The sequence below is a fragment of the Lithobates pipiens genome, unplaced genomic scaffold (genome assembly GCF_037356315.1).
Source record: "Lithobates pipiens isolate NorthernLeopardFrog02 unplaced genomic scaffold, aLitPip1_a1.2 Scaffold_27, whole genome shotgun sequence".
NCBI lineage: Eukaryota > Metazoa > Chordata > Amphibia > Anura > Ranidae > Lithobates > Lithobates pipiens.
The window spans coordinates 223,799,197-223,824,609 of record NW_027507788.1 but is presented as its reverse complement, the minus strand read 5'-3'; the positions used below and the strand labels follow the sequence as shown (position 1 = coordinate 223,824,609).

Sequence of the window (25,413 nt, the reverse complement as noted above, 5' to 3'; positions counted from 1 at the left end):
CTCATCGGCCACCATTTCTCTGTGGATCAGACAGATCGTGGTTCAGGCTTATGCCATAAGGGGACGGACGGCACATTCTACCAGGGCAATTGGTGCCTCTTGGGCTTTCCGACATCAAGCATCCGTTTCCCAGCTGTGTAAGGCAGGGACCTGGTCGTCCGTTCACACTTTCACTAAATTTTACAAGGCTGATGTGAGCGCATCTTCGGATGTTTGCTTCGGCTGCAAGGTTTTACAGGCGGCTGTTTAAGGTTGCAACTCCTCCGTTGAGGAGCTCTGGTTGTTATGGGTGGAGTTTATTTTCTTGCTGTTCCCACCCCTCGTTTCTTTGACACTGCTTGGGGACGTCCCTAAGGTCAAGATGAAGATGCTGTGTCCGTCAATGAACCAAAGAGAAAATAGGATTTTTGTACTCACTGTAAAAATCCTTAAACTTTCAAAACATTTCTTTGTGTGTAACTTTTGGGGTTCTAATGAGAAAAGTTGCAGGGTCTGCATCCCTCTAGAGGTGAACAACCCTTGGGGAGTATCTCACGAAAAGCAACAAAAATTCTTATTGCAGAAGATGCCTACAACCCAACTTGTATCTTGAATGCAGAGTTCTTCACCCAAGCAGAAAATTTGGTTTTTGGAGGCCTCCAGTTTTCCATATTGCATTTTACAGATTACAGCAGCTGCAGATTGGTAAGGAAATGTCAATTTTTCATAACCTAGACATTCCCCTCTGGGTGATCTATGTACATTGCAAGGATTATTAACAACCTTTGCTGCAGATTCCTACCTTTTTGTTTCTCTGAAGTAATCCATGAAGGTTTCTCTGTGCCTCTAGTCACGCAGGGGTCTCAAACTGGCGGCCCTCCAGCTGTTGCAAAACGGCAAGTCCCATCATGCCTCTGCCTGTGAGAGTCATGCTTGTACCTGTCAGCCTTGCAATGCCCCATGGGACTTGTAGTTTTGCAACAGCTGGAGGGCCACCAGTTTGAGACCCCTGCATCTAGTGCAGAGATATGCAATTAGCGGACCTCCAGCTGTTGCAGAACTACAAATCCCATGAGGCATAGCAAGACTCTGACAGCCACAAGCATGACACCCAGAGGCAGAGGCATGATGGGATTTGTAGTTTTGCAACAGCTGGAGGTCCGCTAATTGCAGATCCCTAATCTAGTGGGTCTAATGGGAGGGGTTTCATAATTAACTGTCAGGTGTGCAGCTGCAGGGCAGTAATGAGGAAATCTGCTGGGCCTGCATCCCTTTAGATGGGACTCCTATTGAAAGTATCTCATGACATTTTTGTTGCAGGGGATGCCTGAAGCCTGACTTGTATCTTAGGCAGATTTCTGTGAAAATTGGTGATCCAATCACACAAGCAGGAAATGATGTTTCTGGGGAGTGGTCAGTACACACTCTGTGTACAGAACAACTCCAGGTAGCCATATTGCTTTGCATTCTCAGAAAATGACAGCGGCTGCAGATTGAAAAGGAAAGGTAATTTTTTTAATAACATTCAATTACAATATGCTTAGTGTCACGATTATATGTGCTATATATATCTATAATTTTTCTTTTTTTTTTTTTTTTTTCTTTATTTGCTATTGTTTTCCCCCAAGGAAGTGGAGTTACCCTTTAAATTATGACATAGCTTTTGTGTAGCAATTGTATAAGTTATAATACCATAGGTTATGTAAAACCTCGGTTTGAGAGTGTTTTGCAAGACAAGCAAAATTTTTTAATAACTTTTGACTTGGTATACAAGCGATGTCTTGATATAGAAGTAGCGTCATGTCACAACTGAGTGTAAAAGAGAAGAGAGTCGCCTCTAAGGCTTGATTCACACTAACGCGTTTTTTGATGCATTTTGTAGAAATGCAGGGAGATTTTTTAACATGAGTTCCTATGGAACATGTTCACATCAACACATTTTTATGCCTCCGCGTTTTTGGAAAGGGTCTGGGACTTTTTTCATGCAAAATGCAGCGTTTTGCATGTAATAGAAGTCAATGGACCTGCATCAAAAACGCAAGTACCACTTTTTTACCGCGATTTTGCCATGATTTGCGTTATTTTTATTTTTTTCATTGCATATATCTGCTAAGCAACCACAGTGTAAAAAAAAAAAAAAAACGCTAATCGCGGCAAAAAACGCAACAAGCACCGCAAAAAGCACTGCAAAAACGCTCAAAAGCAACATGCATAGATGTGAATCGAGCCTAAGTGTAGCAATATGGTTACATTTAATGAATGTACAACATTTAGCAACATATTGCTACACTTAGTGTCGGTTCACACTGAGGCAGCGCGACTGCCTCAGGCGACCTGGACACAACCGCCGCGGCGACTTACAAAACGACTTCTCTATAGAAGTCAATGCAAGTCGCCTCAAGTCGCCCCCAAAGTTGTACAGACCTTTTTCTAAGTTGCAGCGACTTGTGTCGCTTTCCGATTAGAACGGTTCCATTGTACTAGGGACGAAACAACTAATCGATTATGAAATGAATCGATTACTATTTCCATAATCAATTAATTGGCCACTAACATAATGGGGTTAAAAAAAAAAAAAAAAAATTAGCCCTTTATAGTACAAAAAGAGCAAATCGCTACTGTAAATATTACTTTCACTATCCCATAGTAAAAAATTAACCCCTTACAGTAGCGATTATTTTCTCTTTGTACTAATTTTCGTTTTTTTTTTAACCCCATTATGTTACTAAACATCTCAGGCCTGGGTCACACCTCCTGTGTTTTTTGGTGCTTTTTGCAGAAACGCACTACAGTTCATTTACATGGTTTCCTATGAGACACGTTCACATCCATGATTTTTTTTTTTCAGCTGCTGCATATTTGGAAAAGACCAGGACTTTTTTTTTAACACAAAACGGTGCTATTTTTTTTTTTGGTTCAATATACTTCAATGGAGAAGCTGCAGAAAAGCAATGTAATAATGCGTTTTTGCGGCAATTTGTGTTTTTTTTAATCTGCCCAACAACAAATTGGCCAAAAAAATATGTAAAAGTGCAAATCGCAGCAAAATGACCTTTTTTTTTTTTTAAATTTTTTTTTAAGGTTATTAATCGATTAATCGAAACAATAATCGGCCAAGTAATCGATTATGAAAATAATCGTTAGTTGCAGCCCTACATTGTACAGAACGGGACGCCACTTGTCAGGCGGCTAAGTCGCCTGACAAGTCGTCCCAGTTTGAACCGACCCTTAGAGGCGCCTCTTTTTTTTTAATACTCTGGAGCTCCTGCTGGATTTTGCTTCTAATCCCCTTGTGGAGGACATTTATCCATTTGTGGATGGGCATTTTATGGTTACACAACCTGGTCACGTTGCTATAATCCAGGGGGGGGGGGGGGTCTCCAAACTGGCGGCCCTCCAGCTGTTGCCAAACTACAAGTCCCATGAGGCATTGCAAGGCTGACAGTCACAAGCACGACTCCCACAGGCAGAGGCATGATGGGACTTGTAGTTTCGCAACATCTAGAGGGCCATCGGTTTGAGACCCCCTGCCATAATCTTTTTTTATATGGACTATAAACTGAAGGACCTATAAATAAATGGTTGTGGGACAAATCATTTGAGTTCCCATTATTTCTAATGGGGAAATTTGCTTTGATATACGAGTGCTTTGGATTACAAGCATATTTCTGGAGCGAATTACGCTCGCAATCCAAGGTTTTACTGTACATTTTTTTTATTTTTTTTATTTGCCATTTAAAAAAAAAAAAAATTCTCAAAAGTAGAGTTAACCTTTTAGAAAAACAAATCCAGAATGGCTGTCAGAGCTTTGCGGCTCGAGTGCATATGGCGGCTCCTAGGAAATAATCATTTAAGATTTCCCAGAGCTGAAAGCAAAGGTGCTAATGGCTTCACTCTCAGCGGGTAGCAATCGCGCTGATAAGCTGCAAACTAGTAACTGTTAATTAAAAATGAATGGGGCTAAAGATTTTCCCTGTGCGGATAACCTGACACCCCGCTGCGCAGAGCCGCCGTCCCTTCCCTCTCATTGAAATTTTTTTTTTTTCCCGCCGTCCTTCTGTCATTGCCTAATTCGTTAGACAAGATTACATGTCAGCTAACAGAACCTCTATTACACAGGAAGAAACAATACATTTTACTATTTTAGATTTAGTAGGCTGACTTTTTATTTATTAATATTGTATATAGGCCCTTTAAAGTGCCCCTTCAGTCTTTTTCACCTTTCCGTCTATTAAATCTTCGGCCGTTGTTATTGTTTTAACTTGGGATAGTAAAACATTTTTTTTCAGGGTCTGCAGGTGAGTCATCTGTACACAACAATAGGGCAGAGCTGGGCAGCATTAGTAACAGAACTTCACACTGAGATACCAGGACACAGCACGGAACTAAAACCTCAAGGGACAAGGGAAATTAAACTGGGATAGTTGCCAAGTATGAGGCAGCTGCTTTGGGCCCCACATCAATGACAGGGCCCAGGGCAGCTGCCCCTTTTGCCCTGCCTTAAAAAACGGCCATGCTCCCTGCCACACCACTCTAAACAATAACACCGTCCCTGCCCTCTCCCCCCTAAACAATGACCTCTGTGTTTAACCACTTGCTTACTGGGCACTTAAACCCCCCTCTCACCCAGACCAATTTTCAGCTTTCAGCGCTGATGCACTTTGAATGACAATTACGCGGTCATACAACACTGTACCCAAATGAAATTTTTATCATTTTTTTTCCCACAAATAGAGCTTTCTTTTGGTGGTATTTAATTACAGCTCGGAGTTTTATTTTTTGCTAAACAAACAAAAAAAATGCAAAAAAATAAAAATAAAATCATGTTTAATAGTTTGTTATAAAATTTTGCAAACAGGTCATTTTTCTACTTCATTGAAGTGCGCTGATGAGGCGGCACTGATAGGCTGCACTGGTGGGCACTGATAGGCTGCACTGGTGGGCACTGATAGGCTGCACTGGTGGGCACTGATAGGCTGCACTGGTGGGCACTGATAGGCATAGTTAAGGCGGCACTAATAGGCACAGATAAGGCGGCACCGATGGGCACAGATAGGGTGGCATGGATGAGTGGCACTAAGGGGCACTGATAGGTACCACTGATAGATGGGATAGATGGGACTGATGGGCACTGATAGGTGGGCTCTGATAGGTGGCACTGCTGGGCACTGGTAGATGACACTGATGGGCACGGATATGTGGCACTGGGGTGCAGCACCGTTGTTGAGGCAGATTGTGGGCACTGCTGGGTGGCACTGACGGGGGGCACTTATTTTTTAATCAGGTGGCACTGGCAGGGGGCAGGTGGGCACTGGCAGGGCTGGCCGTGATCGGGACTGATGTCCCAATCACGGCCGCCGGTGAAATAGCCGATTACCGGCTCCGTTGTATCACATGATCAGCTGTCATTGGCTGACAGCTGATCACGTGGTAAGGGGTCGGGATTGACCCCTTGCTCGGATCAGTGATCATGTGAGTCTCATAGACTCGGCGATCACAGAGCGAGCCACGCGCGCCCCTCAGGGGGCGCGCAGGCCGCTCGTGCACGGGACGACGTCAATAGACGTTGTCCCGGCAAAGGAGGTCCGCGCTGTAGCCGTCATTCGGCTATAGCGCGGATATCAAGTGGTTAATGATGGAGTTAGTATGAGGGAAGGGGTCCTGTGTAATGATGGGGAGAGGGATGGTGGTTGGGGGGGGGGGATTGGTTTTGTATAACCATGTCCCTTAAGCCCCTTCCACTGTTAAGAGTCTGGCCACACCCACTTTTTGGCGTGCCGCATGCTTACATCAGCCTCAATCATCCCTCATTCTCAAGTTCTAAAGTTGGGAGGTATGGGTTTGTTTGGCGGTCGCTGGAGCTGGTAAAGGTGGCTATAAAAAGACTTCGCTGTGCATTATTTATTTTTGGGAGGGGTTACTTTATTTTGGACTTTTCTATTCACTTTGGCTTTGTTGGAATGTATTTCTAACAGTGCAACACATTTGTATATATTTTTTGTAGGTTTCGGGGGCAGACTACTGACCTCCTGCATTTACCACCCCCCACAATGAGCACCAGATCCCAGAACAAAATTCAGCACAAACATGTAAGTTTCTCTTTTTTATTTTATTTAATATTTTGCTGTCATTCCATTAATACATGAGTTGTTTATCTCTGAACTTCCATTAAGAAGCACAATGCACACTGCAATCTCAGTCCGTAATGTAATGCAGCTCAGTTCAACCAAGATATGTACAGAAATATAAAAAAAAGAAAAAAAAATCAGCGTTTATTTACACATGGACTTCACGTGATTCAGGCAGTCCGATTCAATCCACCACCTTCGATGTCCTGAATGCAAAAATTAAAGCGGTAACCTGGCGACGGGCCCATCGATTCAGTGCGAGGACCGGAGCGGCGCCGACTCTCGCCATTTGATTGACTCTTATTAAAAAGACAAAATGTGGCCAAGTGGGGTTCGGCCAGCAAGAGCACTCCAATTGTGATTTATAAAGAAAAAAAAAATATATATATATCTATAGATTATATGATAAGCACATACAAAAGAGTTGCCAAATTGAAATGTGAAACAGAAAATGCAGCTTTAAATGGAGTGAAAATAGTTCACAAAGTGGGTACTGGAGGAAGATAAAGAGGAAGCGATAAAACATTGGTGAGGAATGGATTTTTTATTAATTAGATGAAGATGCCGGCTTGGACTGGATGCTCATTATTCCGCTTATAGCGCCCTCCAGGGGAACGCATGTATGCGGAGAATGTGACATGGGGGTGGAGCTAGTTTAGCAATCAGCAGGCTGACCCTTCACCCCGCTGGCGGGTCTGTTCACACTTCAGCGGCGACACCGGCATGCAGGTTCAGCGCTCTTTTAGGTGCATCATAATGCATTCTTTCCCTTGTGTTGCAATATATAAATATTAAGAGAACATACAATTTTTTTTTTTTTTAGTTCATTCCAGATCTGAACGTATTGTGTATTCTGAGATCTCAGTTGCAATGTTATGAACTTCCTTTGGACTTTAGGATACTGAACAAGTGTAAAGGCAACTTGCACAATGCAGGTTATTCGGTCTCCTTACTGAGTTTCTTCAAAGCAAGGGTCTCGAGCTGGTGGCCTTCCAGCTATTGAGATACCACAAGTCCCATAAGGCAGCGGTCCTCAACCCCGTCCTCGGAGCCCACTAACAGGGCAGGTTTTATGTATTACCTCATATATCACCGGTAATGTATTTCAGTTATCTTGCAAACCTGGCCCTTACCTGGTTAGTGGGCCCTGAGGACAGGGTTGATGACCACTGCCATAAGGCATTGCAAGCATGACTCCCACAGGCAGAAGCATGATGGGACTTATAGTTTTGGAACATCTGGAGGGCCTCCAGTTGGAGACCCCTTGCTTTAAAGCAGGGTTCTCAAGCTGGTGGCCATCCAGCTGTTGCGAAACTACAAGTCCCATCATGCCTCTGCCTGTGGGAGTTATGCTTGTAACTGTCAGCCTTGCAATGTCTGATGGGACTTGTAGTTTTGCAACAGCTGGAGGGCCTTGCTTTAAAGCCTAACTCTATGTTTAATGTCCCTTTGTAAGTAAACCCTCCTATTGTTTTCAGCCAAGGAAGCTGCCATCTTGGCCTCTGTTTAATCTACAACTGCCATGATGCTGCACATGTGATCAGTTATGACACTAGCAATTGGATGTTTTGACAGTTTGGTTGAGAGCACAACCAATGGGAGTGTTACATTTCCGGCATGTGCCATTTTTTCAGGATGGTTTTACTTCCGCTTTTATCTAGTTTGTTCGGGCCAAGCTGGCCCAAAAAAACACGATTTACTGCACCAACAGGTGTGCTTGCTGGGTATTTTTGTTAAATATATGTGGTCTCCATACAGCGCTGTTTCAGCAGAGGGATGTGAACTTCCCATCTCACTCCCTGAACAAAACAGCCTCAAAACCGAGTGCTGCTCAGCCATTCACAGGAAGCTTTTGATTCTATGCAGGAATACAAAGCTTCCTCTGGGGTGGGCAGATGACGTCGCAATCTCTGCCCCAGCCAGAGGAAGCCTTGTATTCATATGAAGAATGCAACGCTTCCTCTGAGGTGAGTGGCTGTCAGTCAATGCCCCAACCAATCAGAGGAAGCCTTGTATTCAAATACATAGCTTCCTCTGGGGTGGGCAAATGGATTATGTCACGATCTCTGCCTTAGCCAATTAAAGGAAGCCTTGTATGCAAAGCTTCCTCTGGGGCGGCCGGATACGGTCATGAGCACTGCCCTCAGCCAATCAAAGGAAGCCTTGTATGCAAAGAATACAAATCTTCCTCTGGGGGTGGGCAGATCATGTCACAATCTTTGCCCCAGCCAGAAGACGCTTTGTAATAATTGAATACAAAGCTTCCTGTGAATGGTTAAGTAGCGCTTAGCCCAACTATTTTGTTCCAGCAGTGGGACAGGAAGTTCTCATCCCACTGCCGGAACACAGCGCTGTATATAGCTGAGGCACCACACAAGGCACTTGTTAGTCCAGTAAATAGTTTGTTTGGGCCAGCTTGGCTCGGACAAACTATTTAAAGGGACATTAAATGTGGGCCTAGGCTTTAACTTACCTGTGGATGAATTATACAAAGCCTAGGGGCATGTCGTACTAGCGGATCCAATACAAAAACAGTCCTCTACTGCTGTACTATCCACCCCTCGCTGGCAGGACTAGCAAGTGTCTCTCCATTGGTGCTCCCTTATTGGTCAGAGAGATTCTGCAGAATTACTGCTAGCAAGACAGCTGCGTGGCAAGATCAGGTGAGAGCGCTCTTATCTATAACCGGTGACTTACCCCACCAGCGACACGACTGCTAGGGTGACATGGCCCTAGAGCTGGACTACACAGGCTATATATACGAGGGGCTGTCACTTGCTGCAGTGTGTAGGATATGTGCCCGCTGGTGATGTCTTTCATCATTGTGACTTATTGCATTTTGGGTGCGTTTGCTGTACGTTCCATATAATTAATCAGTGATTGTGACAGTCAGATAACAGTGAGGTAAATGCACTAAAATGCTGTAATGCAATCTGACCGATGCCATGGGAAGACCCAACAATACTCTATATACATCATCATACAGGAATATCATATGACATGACGTTTAAGATGATGTCCACCCTCGACTTATCTTGGTGGCCCCTCCCACCAGCCATGCATTGCATTGAGAAGTACAGAGATCTAATGATGGAGATAATGTTGCTGGGGCCAAAATAAGCTTTAAAACACAAAAAGCAGTCCCACTACCAGAACAAAATCAAGTGGGGCTGAGCGCCGCTCAGTCATTCATGGGAAGCTTTGCATTTTATAAGTAAATACAAAGCTTCCTTTTGGGGGAAGGGGGTGACATCACAATTCACTGCCAAAGCCAATCCCTCTGACTGGCTTCGGCAGGGATTGTGATGTCATTCACCGATTCACAGGAAGCTTTATATTCTATGATTAGCTTCCTCTAAGCCGATCATAGAATACAAAGCTTCCTGTGAATGGCTAAGCAGTGCTCTTCCTAAACGATTTTGAACCAGGAGTCAGACGGGAAGTGTTCATCCCTCTGCCAGAACACAGCGCTGTATATACCGGAGGCCTAACAAGTGCACCTGTTAGTACAGTAGTTTGTTTGGGCCAGCTTGGCACCTATTTTAACGAAACAATTTATTAAATATGAAAATGATCAAGGGTGCAAATTCACGCTGTATTTTACATTCACTGGCTTCATCCAAAGTTGTCTTTCCTGCCTTTTTACAGACTGCAGGCATTCATCAATGTTTGCCTTGGATACTATCAGCAGCCTGCACTGCAATAGCAACTAACAGGTTAAGGCAGATTAATTGTTACTATATTCCCTATATGAGACCTCATTTATAGAAGGGCTTATTGGGGTGGGGGGGGGGGGGGGAGGGAGAGACTAAAGGTAAAGGGTCTGATTTTGCAAATACAGCTTTGCTTCTGTGGAGTCAAAAAGCTGTCCATACAGTCATAGATTTCTCTGTTTCAGCCCACAGGATGTACAAGAAAAATAAATCTAAAGCGGTCCTCCATCCACACTACTTAAGAATCTGCACTGCTGGTCGTATTCAGACAGACCTGCAACTCTCTGAATATCCAAACAGTGACTCCATTTGATTGGATACAGGTCTCTGTTTCACCAACAATTTTCCATCTGGCTGTTTATTTTTTTTAAGCCGAGCTGTGCCAACAGGGCCACCCAAGGCCCAAATTTCAGGCCAATTCAGCCAAAATGTAAGCCATGCATGGCCAGCTTTACTGTCGCTACTCCAAGAAACGTCTTCACTGCTATATACGAAGAGTCTATCAGGTGATAATAGAACCAGCCAAACTAGACTTGGACTCGCCGAGAAATCTGTCCCAAGACTCTTAAAGCTGAAATCCAGGAATTCAACTCCTTTGCAAAAAGTGAAGGCACGCTATGACTTAAGTCCAAGGAGCTGCATGACATATCCTGGGATTATCTCTATTTACGTCTGGAAGTTTTATTGCATTTCAGGAAGGCGGCTATTGCTGTACTTCCAGGAGGCTGACTGGGATGCTTCAGGTATAGGCATCTTCAGCATTAGAGTTACTGCAGCTGCTATGCTTGCCAATCGCTTCCTCCTGCCCAATCACAGAAGCCTTTGTATTATGTGAGTTCATTCGCAAAATACAAGGGCTTCTCTGAAGGGGCAGCAGAGGGGAAGAGTGGGAATAGATGTTCTGTGTGCCTCTCTCCTCTATCACAGCCCCGAGTGTCAGTGTATACTCCCGGCAGAACCATGAACCTGTCATATAAAAACTATAGAGATAAGTTCAGGAGATGTAATTCACCTCCCTGGACTTAACCCATAGTGTGGCTGCACTTTCTACAAAGGAGTTGAGTTCAGCTTTAAGACCAGCTTGAGAATATACACTATATTACCAAAAGTATTGTGACGCCTGCCTTCGGACATGCACATGAACTTTAATGGCATCCCAGTCTTGGTCTGTAGGGTTCAATATTAAGTTGGCCCTTTGCAGCTATAACAGCTTCAACTCTTCTGGGAAGGCCGTCCACAAGGTTTAGGAATGTGTCTATGGGAATGTTTGACCTTTCAACCAGAAGAGCATTTGTGAAGTCAGGCACTGATGTTGGATGGGAAGGCCTGGCTTACAGTCTCCAATCTAATTCATCCCAAAGGATTTCTATCAGGTTGAGGCCAGGACTCTGTGCTGGCCAGTCAAGTTCCTCCAGCCCAAACTAACTCTTCCATGTCTTTATGGACCTTGCTTTGTACACTGGTGCTCAGTCATGTTGGAACAGGAAGGGGCCGTCCCCAAACTGTTCCCACAAATTTGGGAGCATGAAATTGTCCAAAATGTCTTGGTATGCTGATGCCTTAAGAGTTCCCTTCACTGGAACTAAGGGGCCAAGCCCAACCCCCTGAAAAACACCCCCATACCATAATCCCCCCCCCCCCCCACACACCATAATCCCCCCTCCACCAACAAATGATTTGGACCAGTGCACAAAGCAAGGTCCATAAAGACATGGATGAGTGAGTTTTGGGTGCAGGAACTTGAATGGCCTGCACAGAGTCCTGACCTCAAACTGATAGAACACCTTTGGGATGAATTAGAGCAGAGACTGCAAGGCAGGCCTTCTCGTCCATCAGTGCCTGACCTCACAAATGAATGTTTGACAAATGGACAAACATTCCCATACACACTCCTAAACCTTGTGGACGGCCTTCCCAGAAGAGTTGAAGCTGTTATAGCTGCAAAGGGTGGGCCAACTCAATATTGAACCCTATGGACTAAGACTGGGATGCCATTAAAATTCATGTGTGTGTACAGGTAGGTGTCCCAATACTTTTGGTAATCTAGTGTATCTGCAAAACAGAAGTTTCATCCCCATAAAAATAAATGGAAGTAGTTCCCTTTTCTATTACACACAAGATCACCACCTCTGCCAGTCCATCATATTGTAGCAATGAGTTTAATAATAATATAAACTGAAAGCAAGACAAGCAGATATGTGATAAAAGAGCACTTAGTAAGCAAAGCCACAAGTTCTGCAACTTTCCATCACTTCATTGGATCATACAGATCACAGCAAATGCTAAGTGGATTGTATACAAATCGTGTATATAAAAAAAAAAAGTAAAAGCCTATTGTAAAAATAAAAAAGATAACCGTAAACCGATAAATGGTTAAAAATATAATTGTAGCAAGAGAAATGTTGAAGTTTGTATCACTACACTCCCAGAGCTCTGACCTTCTTACATACAGCATCTCTGCTTGCCCATTCACAGGAGCCTTTGTATTTTGTGAATGAGTTCAAACTTAACACAAAGCGCTCTGTGATTGGTCAGGAGGGAAGAAGGGCCGGGCACAGTAGCTGCATGCGATTCTGCAGCTGCTTTAGCTGAGACCAGAAGTTCCAGTATTGAAGCCCTGGAAGCATAGCGAGACCTATGCTCCCGCTGCACCGTGTAAATTGAAGGGATAAGTCCACGAGGTGGCATGCACCTTGATTGGACTTAAACCCTAGTAATCCAGAACATTTTCCAAAGTGGATAAAATTCCTGGACTTCAGCTTTATTTCTTTTATTTGAACCCCCCCCCCCCCCCCCTTTAAACTCGCCACATATGTAGGAGTACCCAAGTTACAAGCCATGTAACTTTTCCACTAGGCTGCAATAAACTAGAGCTCAAACTGCAGAATTTTAGCAGTACAAGAGCTTGAGAGAAAAACTTTGCCATGCTAAAGAAAACTGAAAAAAAAAAAAACTCAACATATTCCTAACCAGCTGCAAACACTTTCTAGAGCTGGTGGCGGAGCGGAAGAGGAGTCCCTTAATCATTTGTGCCCATCCTGATGGCAAAGCACATTTCAACACAGGGGTCATATCATGATACCTGGTGAATAAAGACCATGGGCGGGCTATAATGCAATAAGACATTTCATGTCCATTTAACCCCCTTGGTGCTGGGGAGCGGTTCTTCATGACTATGTCAATGTAGATACCAGAAGGCATGGCGCTACGGGCAAACCTTTTTAGAATGGCAGCGATGCTCTCCTTACGCTTCAGAGGCAGATTATATACTCTTTTTTTTGTTGTCTTAATTATTATCCGGCATAAAACATGGAAGCTGCATTAATTACGCAGCATCGTGACCGTGAAATTAATAAAAATCATGCATTTCAACCTTGCTAGAAGCAAGATGCTGATTTAGGAGGCCGAGTGCCCCTGGACAAGCAGAGGTCTAGGACGAAAGTTTTTTTTTTTTTTTGTTTTGTTTTTTTTAATCTTGGCATAATGACAGTTTAGCTGAGCAAACGTGTTTGGAGATATTGGACACTAATTTTAAGTGGCAGGTTCTTGTTAACCCTTGCTGCAGCACCCAAAACTAATTGTACAGTACAGGACACCGGAGTACATTCATAGACCATGGGTTATATATGCTACCTTTAAGTGACCAGGCACTGATACTTGCTTGGAACGGCCAACCCTCCCCCCTATACCCTTATATCCCTGAATAGTCTGGGGGGCTCCAGTGTTTTGCTAGTATCCTTAGATGGACCCCTTCTCCCAGTGGCGTCGCTATGGGGGTGCGGACCGTACCCAGGAGGGCCTGGTTTGGAGTTCCGGGCCAAAACTAGCCTGCCCAGCACCCTACAGGGCACTGTGGCAGGCTAAACAGGAGAGAGTCTAGGGGGGGGGGGGGGGGACCAACCCTAGTGACGCCACTGACTTCTCCTGTTGGGAAAAACATTTTCTTTAACTTTTCCTTCTTTCTTGGAATAACCACTTATCACTTTATGGCTGACTATCTGCTTCTGGATCAGTTACCCTTTTGGGAACTATAACAGGGCTCATAACACCAGGGCCAGCCTGTAATGCTTGCTTCACGGCAATCACCTTGGTATGTGGTGTAACAAGTGCATTAGCCACAGGATGCTATACAAGTCCTGTGCTGTGGTATGTGCCATGGGGATATGACCACCATGATGGGCAAAGTCTGGATATAAACAGGGCAATTTTTGGCAAAGCCTGGATCTAAATGGGGCAATGATGGGCAAAGCCTGGATATAAACAGGGTAATGATGGGCAAAGCCTGGATCTAAATGGGGCAATGATGGGCAAAGCCTGGATATAAACGGGGCAATGATGGGCAAAGCCTGGATATAAACAGGGTAATGATGGGCAAAGCCTGGATCTAAATGGGGCAATGATGGGCAAAGCCTGGATCTAAATGGGGCAATGATGGGCAAAGCCTGGATCTAAATGGGGCAATGATGGGCAAAGCCTGGATCTAAATGGGGCCATTGCTATGGACAACATAAACCAAGGTTTCCCTGTTCCCTTATACATACCAGTTCCTGGCTCCACCTATTCCTGCATAGGTACCGAAACAAATTAGCTTGCTTTTTAAGTCGCTGTCATGCCATAAAGAAAGACTTCTAAAGGATTTTGGGGTTGCCAGCTCTCCATTGATTTAGTAGATTCTACACTGCAACCTTTTATCCTTCAGGAAATTTTAGCAAGTAGTAAGCCTTTTATGAGCTACTACACAAGATCCTGGCAGCGTCTCTGCTGTGATAATTATTGCATTGGCCTCGGGCTTGGAACCTTAACCCAAAAGGCCAGTGTGCATCTACTTAAAACAAAGCTACCAAGAACACATTGTAGACTGTTAAATAGTTATTCAGTATTAAAAGCCAGCCCTTGTATTAGATGCCAGTCCCAAGCTTCCTTGAAGAAGCACAAAGTCTGCCTATTCAAATATAATAGTGTTTAATTATGCCATTTTCACCTTCTATGAAAGTGACATCTCAGATTACGGCTCGGAGTCCTAGATATAGCAAGTCTGTGCCCTCTAACAAACCTGCCACAGAACAGACAACAAGAGCTCTTTGCTCCTATTGTCTTCATAAGTGGTCAGTGGGCCTTGAAACCTTTGTGGATTGCTCTGCAAATAAAGACTTTGGAAAATACTGTTGAAGGCTGCCTACCTATTGGTTAAAGCAGAACTTCTGTCCCATTGAGTACCAGCTCCATTCCCCCCCCCATTAAAGCACATGTGCAGATGTCTGGAAGGGCTCTGCCCAGCCTTCAGGTCCTGGCAAGAGTCCCTCAGCATGCACACATGAATTTATGCACAAAGAAGGTAAAAACAGCTCAAGGCTCCAAGCCCTGCAGCACATGAACAAACAATCAAGGGGGCGGGAGGCAAGAAAACGTCATTCTTTCTTAGGCACCATTTAAAAAAAAATAAATAATGCCCAACTGTAAAAAAAAAAAAAAAAAAAAAAATAGGGGGGGTGGGAGGTGTATGGAGAATCTGGGTAACATATATTATACATAAGGCTGAAGATCTACTTTAAGTCCACACACCTTGTTTTAGGGCTGGTAGAGAAGTGGGTCAGCCCTCATCATTCAAAGGTTTTCTATTGTGAAAAGCTGGTAACATCTAGAAACCACTCTTAAACAAGACTTACTTGGCCGCCTTTACTCTTCAATAAGAATGAGCATTGCTTCCACAACAGGCCTGTGCAGGCTTGAAGCCTCTTGCTGTAGTTCCCCACCCTCAAGATATACATCTCCCACTACAACTTCTTATAGACTGTAATGGAAATTCATGAGTCTGTTTGTTTCCGAAGGATTAGGGGTGTACTTAACAAATATTTAAAGCAGCCATTCTCAACCAGGGTTCCCGGGAACCCTAGAGTTCCTCAAGCTGTGGCTAACTGACCTTCCATTTGATGGTGCCTGAGTTGTTCCAGGTCCAATTCAACATGGCAGAGGCATCGGTATGAATGCCAGTGTGTCATTCTGGCCACCACTGTAAAGAGGGCATACTTCCCACCAAACAACGCCAACAGACTAATCTCACCAGGGGTTCCTTGAGACCTGGAAACTATTTAAAGGGGTCCTCTGGGGTAAGAATGTTGAGAAAGGCTGCTTGAGAAAACCAATGGATGAGCAGAACTGGGAACATCTGACCTTTAGAGTAGGCTCAGGATTTTGATGTTCCCAGATGACCATGTTAATGGTGACCAAGAATTTTCCAAAATAAGGCTTTCAAGCAATGCCAGGATATTTAACACGGGCTGGCTGCGTCCCTTACTTATATTTCCAGTTTTGATTTTCCAGTTCAAACATGTAAAACAACAGTAGTAGCGTGTTGTAACATGTTAACCATTGATCAATGAAGAACATTTGGATTTTAGCGATGGCAATTTACCTTACAGAATTGACTTGGGCGTCACCAGGACAGAAACCGAGGGCAAATCTCCCCCATTATAACCGTACGATAGACGAAGCAGATTTAAACAGTAACCATAGAGATTGTGCAGCTTAATAAAAAAAATGCCTTTCCTAAAGTTCTACCCACCCCTTTCCCCCATACAATTATTTGAGATGATGCGCAACATAAAAAATGTTTTTTTTTTTTGTGTTTTTTTTAGTGCTGTACATCACAATTGTGCGTTTTGGATCTTTTCCCAGAAAAGATGATTAGAAATAAACACACTGCTAGGAAAAAAATCTGACTCCCCCCTACCCTATATGGATTGGTGCTACAAACAAGACAAGGCTAAAGAGGTCTTCTACTATTGTATTAATCACTGAGTACACCAATCTGTGACATCAAAGCAGAATTTCCTTTTACACATGGACCACGTGGTAGGCAAAGCTTGATCTAATGTTAAAAAAAAAAAAAAAAATGTGATAGCTGTGTGTTCGTACAAAGCTAAGTGTACAAGTCCCTTTTAGGGGTCTGTATGGGAATTCAGTCCCTTGGGCTACAAAACTACAACCTGTGATTCACGCAAACACGCGGCTGGTGGCCATTAAGCAGCCATGTACAATGTTCCCTAGCAATCAGTGTCACCACTAAGGCACACTGGTCTTACCGATGTCAACTAGTGCCAAGAAGTTCAAAATGGCAGCCTTTGTTTGGCATGAGCGGTTATTACTTTAAATTGCTTCGACTCCCCCCTAGTGCTTCTTAAATAAGGCCGTGCAAAGAGCCATGATGACATGCAAACAAGCAGTAACCCATAGCAATCAATTCAATATCGGTAAGGTTGGTTACATGGGCTTTATTTTATTAATTGCCAGGGTTTACCGTTCGGTGCTTTTTGCCCCATTAAATACGCCTGCACATAGTTAATTATCAGTCTAGTGCAGGCGTCTCTTAGTAGGCCAAAAACGAACTCTGTGTTCAAACTTCACTCTGTGACAAAGATAGGACTAAAAAGATATGCAAAGCTTTAGATAAACAGAAATAAATGAAGATCCCCAAAAAATGTATTTGTTCCAAACGCAAAATACTGACTGGTCCTGCTGAGGGGATTCAAACTGTCACATAGGCCGCAACAGCAGAAACATCATGACAAATCGCTCATCCCTGATTAAGAGATAGTAAAATATATATATATAAAAAAAAAAAAATCAAATAAAAACATAGCAACCCAGAAAATAAAAATGTACATATTTCTAAGACTTATTGAAGACACTTGCAAAAAAAAAAAAGAAAAAAAAGAAAAAAAAAAAAAAAAAGAAAATTGAGGAAAAATGAAAAATCAAGCTGTTAAACAAGACTTGTTTCCCTCAATGAGGTATAAGATTTAAAGCAGAGTTTAAAGACTTTTCAATATGTAAAATTCCAGTTCTTCCTCTACGAGATTAAGAGAACGAGTAAGGGCTACGTACGTAATACGCAACATGGAAAACCAGAGCGTTTTGCCAAAGCAACAGCCCCGATTATTGTCATAAACAGTCAATGCAAATAAATACTCAAATTAAGCTCAAGTTCACCAAGATGAACAAATGGAAGTGCGGTGGTCACTTGCATAGCGTAGCGGCACCCCCTTTGGTGCATTCATATCCCATCCAGTAGCAAGATGGGGGCGTTAAAAGGAAAAAAATAAAAAAGCTTCAACCCTTAAAGTTTGTAGTAATGTAAAGGTCTGCTTATTATATCCAGGCACCCAACCTTGGTAAAAATTGCTGCCGAATAGTACTTGTGATATGTACCTGTATATAAAAAAGAGATTATATACTCTCACCTATTCTATGCAATCGTGCAGACTGCAGTTTGAGGGAGCTGGTTCTCCTGGTGCTGGCAGCACTGGAGTCCACGGGTTTTGGTGGGCACGTTTGCCCTTTGTGTGGGTGGTCGGTGTGTGCACCAAGGTGGTCTCTTGGTTGGGTCTTCAGGGTTTCTCCTATCAAAGTTGGAGTCTGGGCACCCGTGGCCCTCACTTTTGTGGACTTCTCTGTTTGACAAGTTCACGTATGGATTTATTTATTTATTTGATGTACTGTTAATATCAACGGTAAGGCGAGGATGACCTCACACTCCTGGGATATCCTGGAAATGATAATAATCAAAACCTTGTGAGAAGACAATCCTGCAATGAACTGGAGGGTCTTCTCAAGAGATCTTGGATACTCATCATTTCCCCAAAAATCTTGCTGGAAGGATATCAATATTGATTTCCGCAATGCAGAACACAAGGGTTACATAAGTATATAGTTCAGCCTTTCTCAACCTTTTCAACATGAAGGGAAAATACCTTTCTGGTCTCAGGAAACCCCCTGCTAAAAAAAAAAAAAAATACTATATCTACAACTCATGATACATTAGTATGGTGGTCAGGGGGAAGAATGCGCCTTACACTTGTGGGCATTGGGAAGAATTGGCTAAAAAAGATCAACGGGAACTTATTTGAGAGGCAGAAACCGCTCATTGCTAAATGGAACCCCGAGCAACCTCTGGAGAACCCTAGTTTTTCCATGGAACCCTGACATAGTCTAAATTTTTCCTTTACCAGTACATCCTTCAAGTACTATCATCGTGCGTCAGAGGGAGGGAGCCTGGATTTATTAAGCTGACTTTACTTTGATCTTTTCAAATAGCGCTCGGAATTTGGAGGTGCCACTTACAACAAATATAAAATTCAAGGTTTTATGTGTACAAAAATTAAGAGAGAGCATTATATACATTCAAACATGAATGTACATTTTGTAAACAGAGGTATTTAATCTATGGAAATTGCTTTATTCACTCTCTTACATGTATGTGGCATCTTATTCTCTGTTTGTGGATTCCTCATAGATCCATTCCAACATATTCCTGAAGAAGCAGCCAATTTTAGCTACAAAATGTATCGAGTTGTCCCCATTCCACTGAAGACCAGGTATTATGATATGTGTGCATTATGCCATTTATATAAAATGTATAGTTCCACCATCATATACAGAGAATTATCTGGTCAGTGGTATTTGGGGTGATATTTTATCTACATTGTTATAAACACTTATTTTATATCATGAAATGTTATATGATTTTAAAGCCGAACTCCAGGAATCCAGACACTTTATACAATGTGTTAAATTACTATTGGATTACATGAGGTGCATTGCCTCCTCATGAACTTCTCTTTTTAATTCATCATTTTTATTTTATTGAGCGCTGGCAGCATAGTTACAGCTATCCTTCCAGCAATCTGATGTTGGACCTTGTGGTCTCTGCTACTGCAGCTGCAAATTTGAATGCATCCACTGTTCCCACCCCTCCTCTCCACATGCCCAATTACAGAACACTTTGCATTATGTGAACTTATTCACAAAATACAAAGGCTTCTATGAATGGACAGCAAAGGGAAGGGGCGGGCACAGCGGCTGCTGTATGAGAGAGCAGAGTCTCTCCTGTCAGAGCTCTGGGAGTGTAGTGGATAGCTGTGCTCCTAGAGCTCCATAAAACTGTCAGATGTTAATTAAAGAGATGAATCCACAAGGTGGCATGCACCTTGTTGAACTTAACTCATAGCAGTTCACCTAGTGGACTTTATCTCTCTCATTTACAATTTTTTTTTACTGAGCACCAGCAGCATAGTTATGGCTATCCTTCCAGCGCTCTGACGTTGGACCTTCTGGTCTCAGCTACTACAGCTGTAGCGTTGAATGCATCCACTGTTCCAACCCCTCCCTTCCTCCTGTCCAATTACAGAGCACTTTGTATTATGCAAAATCATTCACAAAATACAAAGGCTTCTGTGAATGGACAGCAAAAGGGATGGGCAGGCACAGCGGCTCCTGTATGAGAGAGCAGCATCTTTCCCGTTAGAGCTCTGGAAGTGTAGTGATAGCTATGCTCCCGGAGCTCTGAAAAATAGTCAGATGTAAATTAAAGCGATGAGTCCACGAGGTGGCATGCACCTCCTTGAAGTTAACTCCTAGCATGCCAGCATATTTTACAAATTGTCTGAATTCCTGGAGTTCAGATTTCATTTCTGTAAAAATAAAAACCTTAATTATCTGTCTATACAATTTGTAAGTGATGCCTCAAAAGTCCGCGCTCTATCAGCAACGATTTCTGTATATTTTCAGATGTGGCACCACCACCCCATGTATTACAGAGTTATAAGGAGGGGTGTCTGTGATGTCATTTTTCCTCTTACTTGATTGGCTACTTTATCATGCATCATCAGATCACAAGACATCTGCCGCCACGGTATGGAGCGCCCATACTCGTAAAGTGACGTTAAAAAAAAGGTATCCGGCTTCCACAGACAGTGCCCGCCCTATGTGACTACTTGTTGTGCAGCTAAACAAATTAGCAGAGATTTGGATACATTAAGCGCATGGTATTTTCACATTAATAATACTTATTGAACAGTTTTCTGGCGTTATCTGGAAATGTGTTTTTCGTTATTTCTTTTTTTTTGATACGACCACACTCCACTTGGATTGAGTAAAGCTTAAAGCAGGCAAGTAGAAGAACTGGAGCAGAACTAGGACAGTCCAGAAATGCGCCTTCCTGCATTAGGATCGGTAGTCCTTTTTGCTATATGGCTTGTTGCCCAAAATACTATCGATCTCGTGTATAATAGAAGACGATAGTTTTGGAAGGACCTGCGGCATCAAAAGAGAAGAAAAGCCAAGTCAGAACAATGCAATTTATAGCATACGGAACACAATAATATAATAAACCTAATCCTTAAAGCGGACCTTTACCTTCAAATACATTATCCCTCCTCTTCACCTTCACCAGTCCTCTGCACATGAGTGTTTTGTTTTTTATTAAATTGTCTGCCCCCCCCCAATGCACATTATTCGCCTATGTGAATGACCTGCACTGTCCTCCCGTTGCCTCCTGGAATATGCACATCCCACATATCAGTAGGCAAAGCCTCTTGCTCAGTAAAGGAGGGGGGGGCAGGCCTAGCGGCACATTGAACCCATCCCTGTACTGCTGAGGGGGGGGGGGGGTGTATGCGCCCAATATACAGCATATCTAGGCGGGACAGGAAGAGTCACTTACACCAGGAGTTTTTCTGACAGGTTTAGGAGAAGCAGCGCATGGTCTACAGGTATGAGATTTTTGCAGAGCATTTTTAATCTACTAGGGACATGTAAAGTCATGGGAACCTTTATTGGAAAGGAAAATTTCACCTTTAAGGTACCACCGTTTAGTGAGAATGGGCCTTTTAAAAGGTTTCAAGACCGGAAGCAAATTTCCACTACTTCTATCAATGATATGTGTATAGATGAAACTTCGTGTTGGCTTCCTAAAACTTCCTGCATTACAGATCCTCATAAAAACTGATGTAGCAATTTCCTAGTTAGGTGTTAGGTTGTCGGGTAAATGTAGCTCTTTTTTGAGCTCCTCTGTAACCAGTGGAGCAATTGCTGATTACTTTGGTCTGATCAGGGTCTCACAGGTTGCAGACTTGATTGCTTCTCCCTGCTTTCTGGAAGGCCCCCAGAACACAGGAGTGGAGCAGGTCAAATGAGTAGCCCGAATATTTATGGGGTCTCAGGCAATCCCTGGGGAGTTGTGTCCAGTTGGTGGTTGCAGAGCACATAAATAGTCTGGGACCAGAGGCAGCTGGGTTCCCAGCCTAAAGGGCTGCTGCCCTCCCAGGCAGCCCAGCTGACATTTGCCAAGAGGTTCCAGCTCTGCTAAAGCTTGGGGTGGTACTTTCTAAGAACCTATGGAGGTGAAGAAGGATAATTTCACCTAGAAGTCTACTGGTTAATTGTCTGCCTGACACTGGAGGGAGGCATCCAAGTGCCCAAGAACTTGTGAGTACAGACCTGAGTGCAGGACCAAGGTGACTGTTGCTGTTGTCACCCCCCTGGTGCATTATTACGAAGGCCGACTTGACCTGCAACATTCCTTATGGTATCCAACTGCTGTCCATTGCCTGCGTTATTGTTGAAGGGGCCACTCTAAGAAGTCGCTGCATCGTGAAGAGTGCCCTCCTATTACTTGTTCAGCATTCTGGAGTACCCCACAGCTCCCAATGCAGGTTTTTCAGTGATAAATACAAAAAAAAAGGCAACCCTTAGACTTTTTCATTGAGCCAGAAAAGTGACTGTTGCTGTGTGCCTGGCTGTCGCTGCACTAGTGGGAAGGGAACCTGGAAATACTCAGAGACCCTTTTGGAGTTTGAAAGCTACACAAAGAGTGCAGATTCACCAGAAGAATTGTCCACCATAGTTTGGTAGTAGATGACCAACCTGTATTGCTCCAATATTCTCCAGGAGTTGGTCGGCAGTCGAGGCTCCTAACAGCACAGAACTGACACCTTCATTTCTCAGACACCAGGCTGCAAACAGAACAAACCATCTTTAGTTATGTGCTCACCACAACTCAGAGCCAACGTGATGCAAAAGAGTCCGACATGGATGAAGTTTCAATGGAACAGAGCAGAACTGAGCCCCGGAATGATACAGCCATATTTACCGGGCAAAAATGTTCCATCTTCTGAGCGTTGGCTCAGAAATTCAAAACATTTCCACAATTTATCTAACTATAATATAATCAGGTGCCTCTGCTTAGTATGAGGTGAAAAGCATATCTTTTATCCTGTCCCTGGCATTAAAGATCTGCACAGTCCACGTCAGTCCACGCGAACACAAGAGTGTGGCTTGCCTGCAAGTTGTCTGGTCTGCTCCATTCACAGGTAACCACCTCCAGGCTCAACAAGAAGGTATTTGTACAAGTAGACTCACCAATGGCTAACTGTGGAAGCGTGCAGCCCAAACGTTCTGCGATGGCCTGAAGCTCTTTCAGCTTAGCCTGCTGCCTTCGTCCTTCTTCGCTCAATATCTTGTCCTTTAGCCACTGATAACCCTGTAAAATCATACACGGCAAGGAATTAGACAACATTTACAGGAACTCCAAAAAGTAACCTATTAATATATGGACAAATGGCTTCTGGGAAACGTCAATGGTACATGAGTCTTATGAATCAATGTTTATTTCCATGAGCCCCCTCCAGCAGTGTATTCTTCACTGTCATAATAACCTTCAGCATGTCCATGTACTAAGTGTAAATGAGCCCTATTCACAACCTAGAGCAGTGGTCTCCAAACTGCAGCCTGAGGGTCAGATTGCTTACATTTATCCGGCCCCTGGGGCATAATTTCCCCCCCACTGACACCAACAATGGGACACAATTCCCCCCCAATGACACCAGCAATGGGACACAATTACCCAATGACACCGACGATGGGGCACAATTCCTCACAATGCCACCAATGATGGGGCACAATTCCTCCCAATGCCACCAATGATGGGGCACAATTCCTCCCACTGCCACCAATGATGGGGCACAATTCCTGCCAATGCCACCAATGATGGGGCACAATTCCTCCCAATGCCACCAACGATGGGGCACAATTCCTCCCAATGCCACCAACAATGGGGCACAATTCCCCCCCAATGCCACCAACGATGCGGCACAATTCCTCCCAATGCCATCAACGATGCGGCACAATTCCTCCCAATGCCACCAATGATGGGGCACCATACTTCCCAATGACACCAACATTGGAGCACAATTTCTCCCAATGACACCAATGATGGGGTACAATTACTCCCAATGACACCAACATTTGGGCACAATTCCTCCCAATGCCACCAATGATTGGACATTTTTTTCCAATGATGAGGTATAATTCCTCCCACTGACACCCCCTAGACTGGAAGGCAGGGGCATACGTACAGGGGTCGGTATTGTAACCCAGCCCCATGCACCCCCCTTACACCTGGATAGGAGGGCAGCGGCATGTAGAGAAACCAATCCCTCCATGTAGCCGCTAAATGCCCACTTCTACTCTCTCTCCCACAGACATTCAGTAGTTGCTGCAGGAGGAAAATGGAGGGCATTGGTTCCTCTAGATGCAGCTACTGCCGTCTCCCTATCGCTGTCCTGTTGCCCCGGGCTCATGTGTGCTTCCCTGGCCGCCCCTCGCATCCCCAAATCCCCCCCACGCAGCGCTGCCGGGCTTCCTCCTCCCATCAGCTGCTACAGGGATCTGTAAGGATGGAGCGCAGGGAAGGAGCCGGTAAATGTGTCATTTCCTGGCCCCTCCTTTGTCTTAATGAATAGAGTCAGTGATCCATACTGGAACAATTTTTTTTTTAATTATTATTATTCATAGCTGGGGCATAGTTAGCTGCGTTCACTATGCTTCAGTTTATGAATGAACAGGAAGCTCTGTACAGAGCTACTCCTGTTCAATTATTCTGTGCAGCTGAGGCTGATGAATCTGTCCTCAGTCCCTTTCTTTGTCTCAAAAGTGAGACATCAGGGGTCTGTTTAGACAGGGTGAAAAAAAAAATATGTAAAACATAATAATAAAAAAAAAACAACAAAAAAAATACTAACACCAGTGGTGGAACTACCAGGGTCGCAAATGTCACAGTTCTGGCATTCCGCCACTGTGGGGAGACCCCAAGATGGCAGGAAGGTGCCCTGCTGCTGGACCATAATAAAGGTGGGTGTAAAGGGCCCTGGTCAGGGGCCAGAGAGGCCTTTCATGGTTTCTTGCACGGGGGCCCTGAAGGTTCTAGTTACGCCTCTAGCTTGTGGTTGATGGGCCGTCCTTGTACTGTTAGGGAAGAAGCAGCTATAACCAGCGGCTCCTGTGGGGGTAGCACTACATTACATTATTATAATCTTTACAAAGCATTACAAACCTTGAGTGACGCTCTAGAATATGGTGGAATTCCACCGTCATATTTCCCAGAAACTATCCCACAAGCAAGCGGTGACCACGTCATAGCTCCCACACCTGGAAGAGTGTAGAGTAAAATCACAGTAACAGAAAACTTTTAGAAAATTGGCGCAATATTTTCAAAACTTATTTAGAGAGAGAATTAATTCGCTATATATAGAACTTCCCCCCACCTGCTCTTTTTTTTTTTTTTTGATTGGATACCTCTTGAAAAAGGTGCCAGTTGTACTTTGACACATAGTTCAATGATGTCACTGAGGAAATGTAACATATTTTTTATTTTACTAAAATAAAGAGAGGTTAGAGAGTCTTTACAATGGAAATTGTTCTTTCTATTCTATTTTTTCAATACACATTTTTGATCCATTGAAGTCTATGGAACCAAA

General features: G+C 43.7%; 1 protein-coding gene and 1 long non-coding RNA gene across 9 annotated transcripts in view; one reads left to right on the top strand and one right to left on the bottom strand.

Annotated features, from left to right (window-relative positions):
- Positions 1–1,064: 1,064 nt before the first annotated feature.
- LOC143934562 (uncharacterized) overlaps positions 1,065–25,413 on the top strand; it is a 31,616-nt gene continuing 7,267 nt past the window's right edge. The window contains exons 1-3 of the long non-coding RNA XR_013263305.1: positions 1,065–1,485; positions 5,984–6,068; positions 19,113–19,194. This is a non-coding gene — a long non-coding RNA (uncharacterized LOC143934562). The remainder of the gene's footprint in view (positions 1,486–5,983; positions 6,069–19,112; positions 19,195–25,413) is intronic.
- The window catches only part of KCNAB2 (potassium voltage-gated channel subfamily A regulatory beta subunit 2), a 330,950-nt gene continuing 322,608 nt past the window's right edge, over positions 17,072–25,413 (bottom strand). For all 8 annotated transcript variants that reach the window (XM_077458287.1, XM_077458289.1, XM_077458288.1 and 5 more), the window contains 4 exons: positions 24,990–25,084; positions 23,018–23,138; positions 22,523–22,611; positions 17,072–20,911 (listed from right to left, as the gene is read on the bottom strand). In XM_077458287.1, coding sequence (XP_077314413.1) covers positions 20,822–20,911; positions 22,523–22,611; positions 23,018–23,138; positions 24,990–25,084 — 395 coding nt within the window. In that variant the 3' untranslated portion in view covers positions 17,072–20,821. The remainder of the gene's footprint in view (positions 20,912–22,522; positions 22,612–23,017; positions 23,139–24,989; positions 25,085–25,413) is intronic.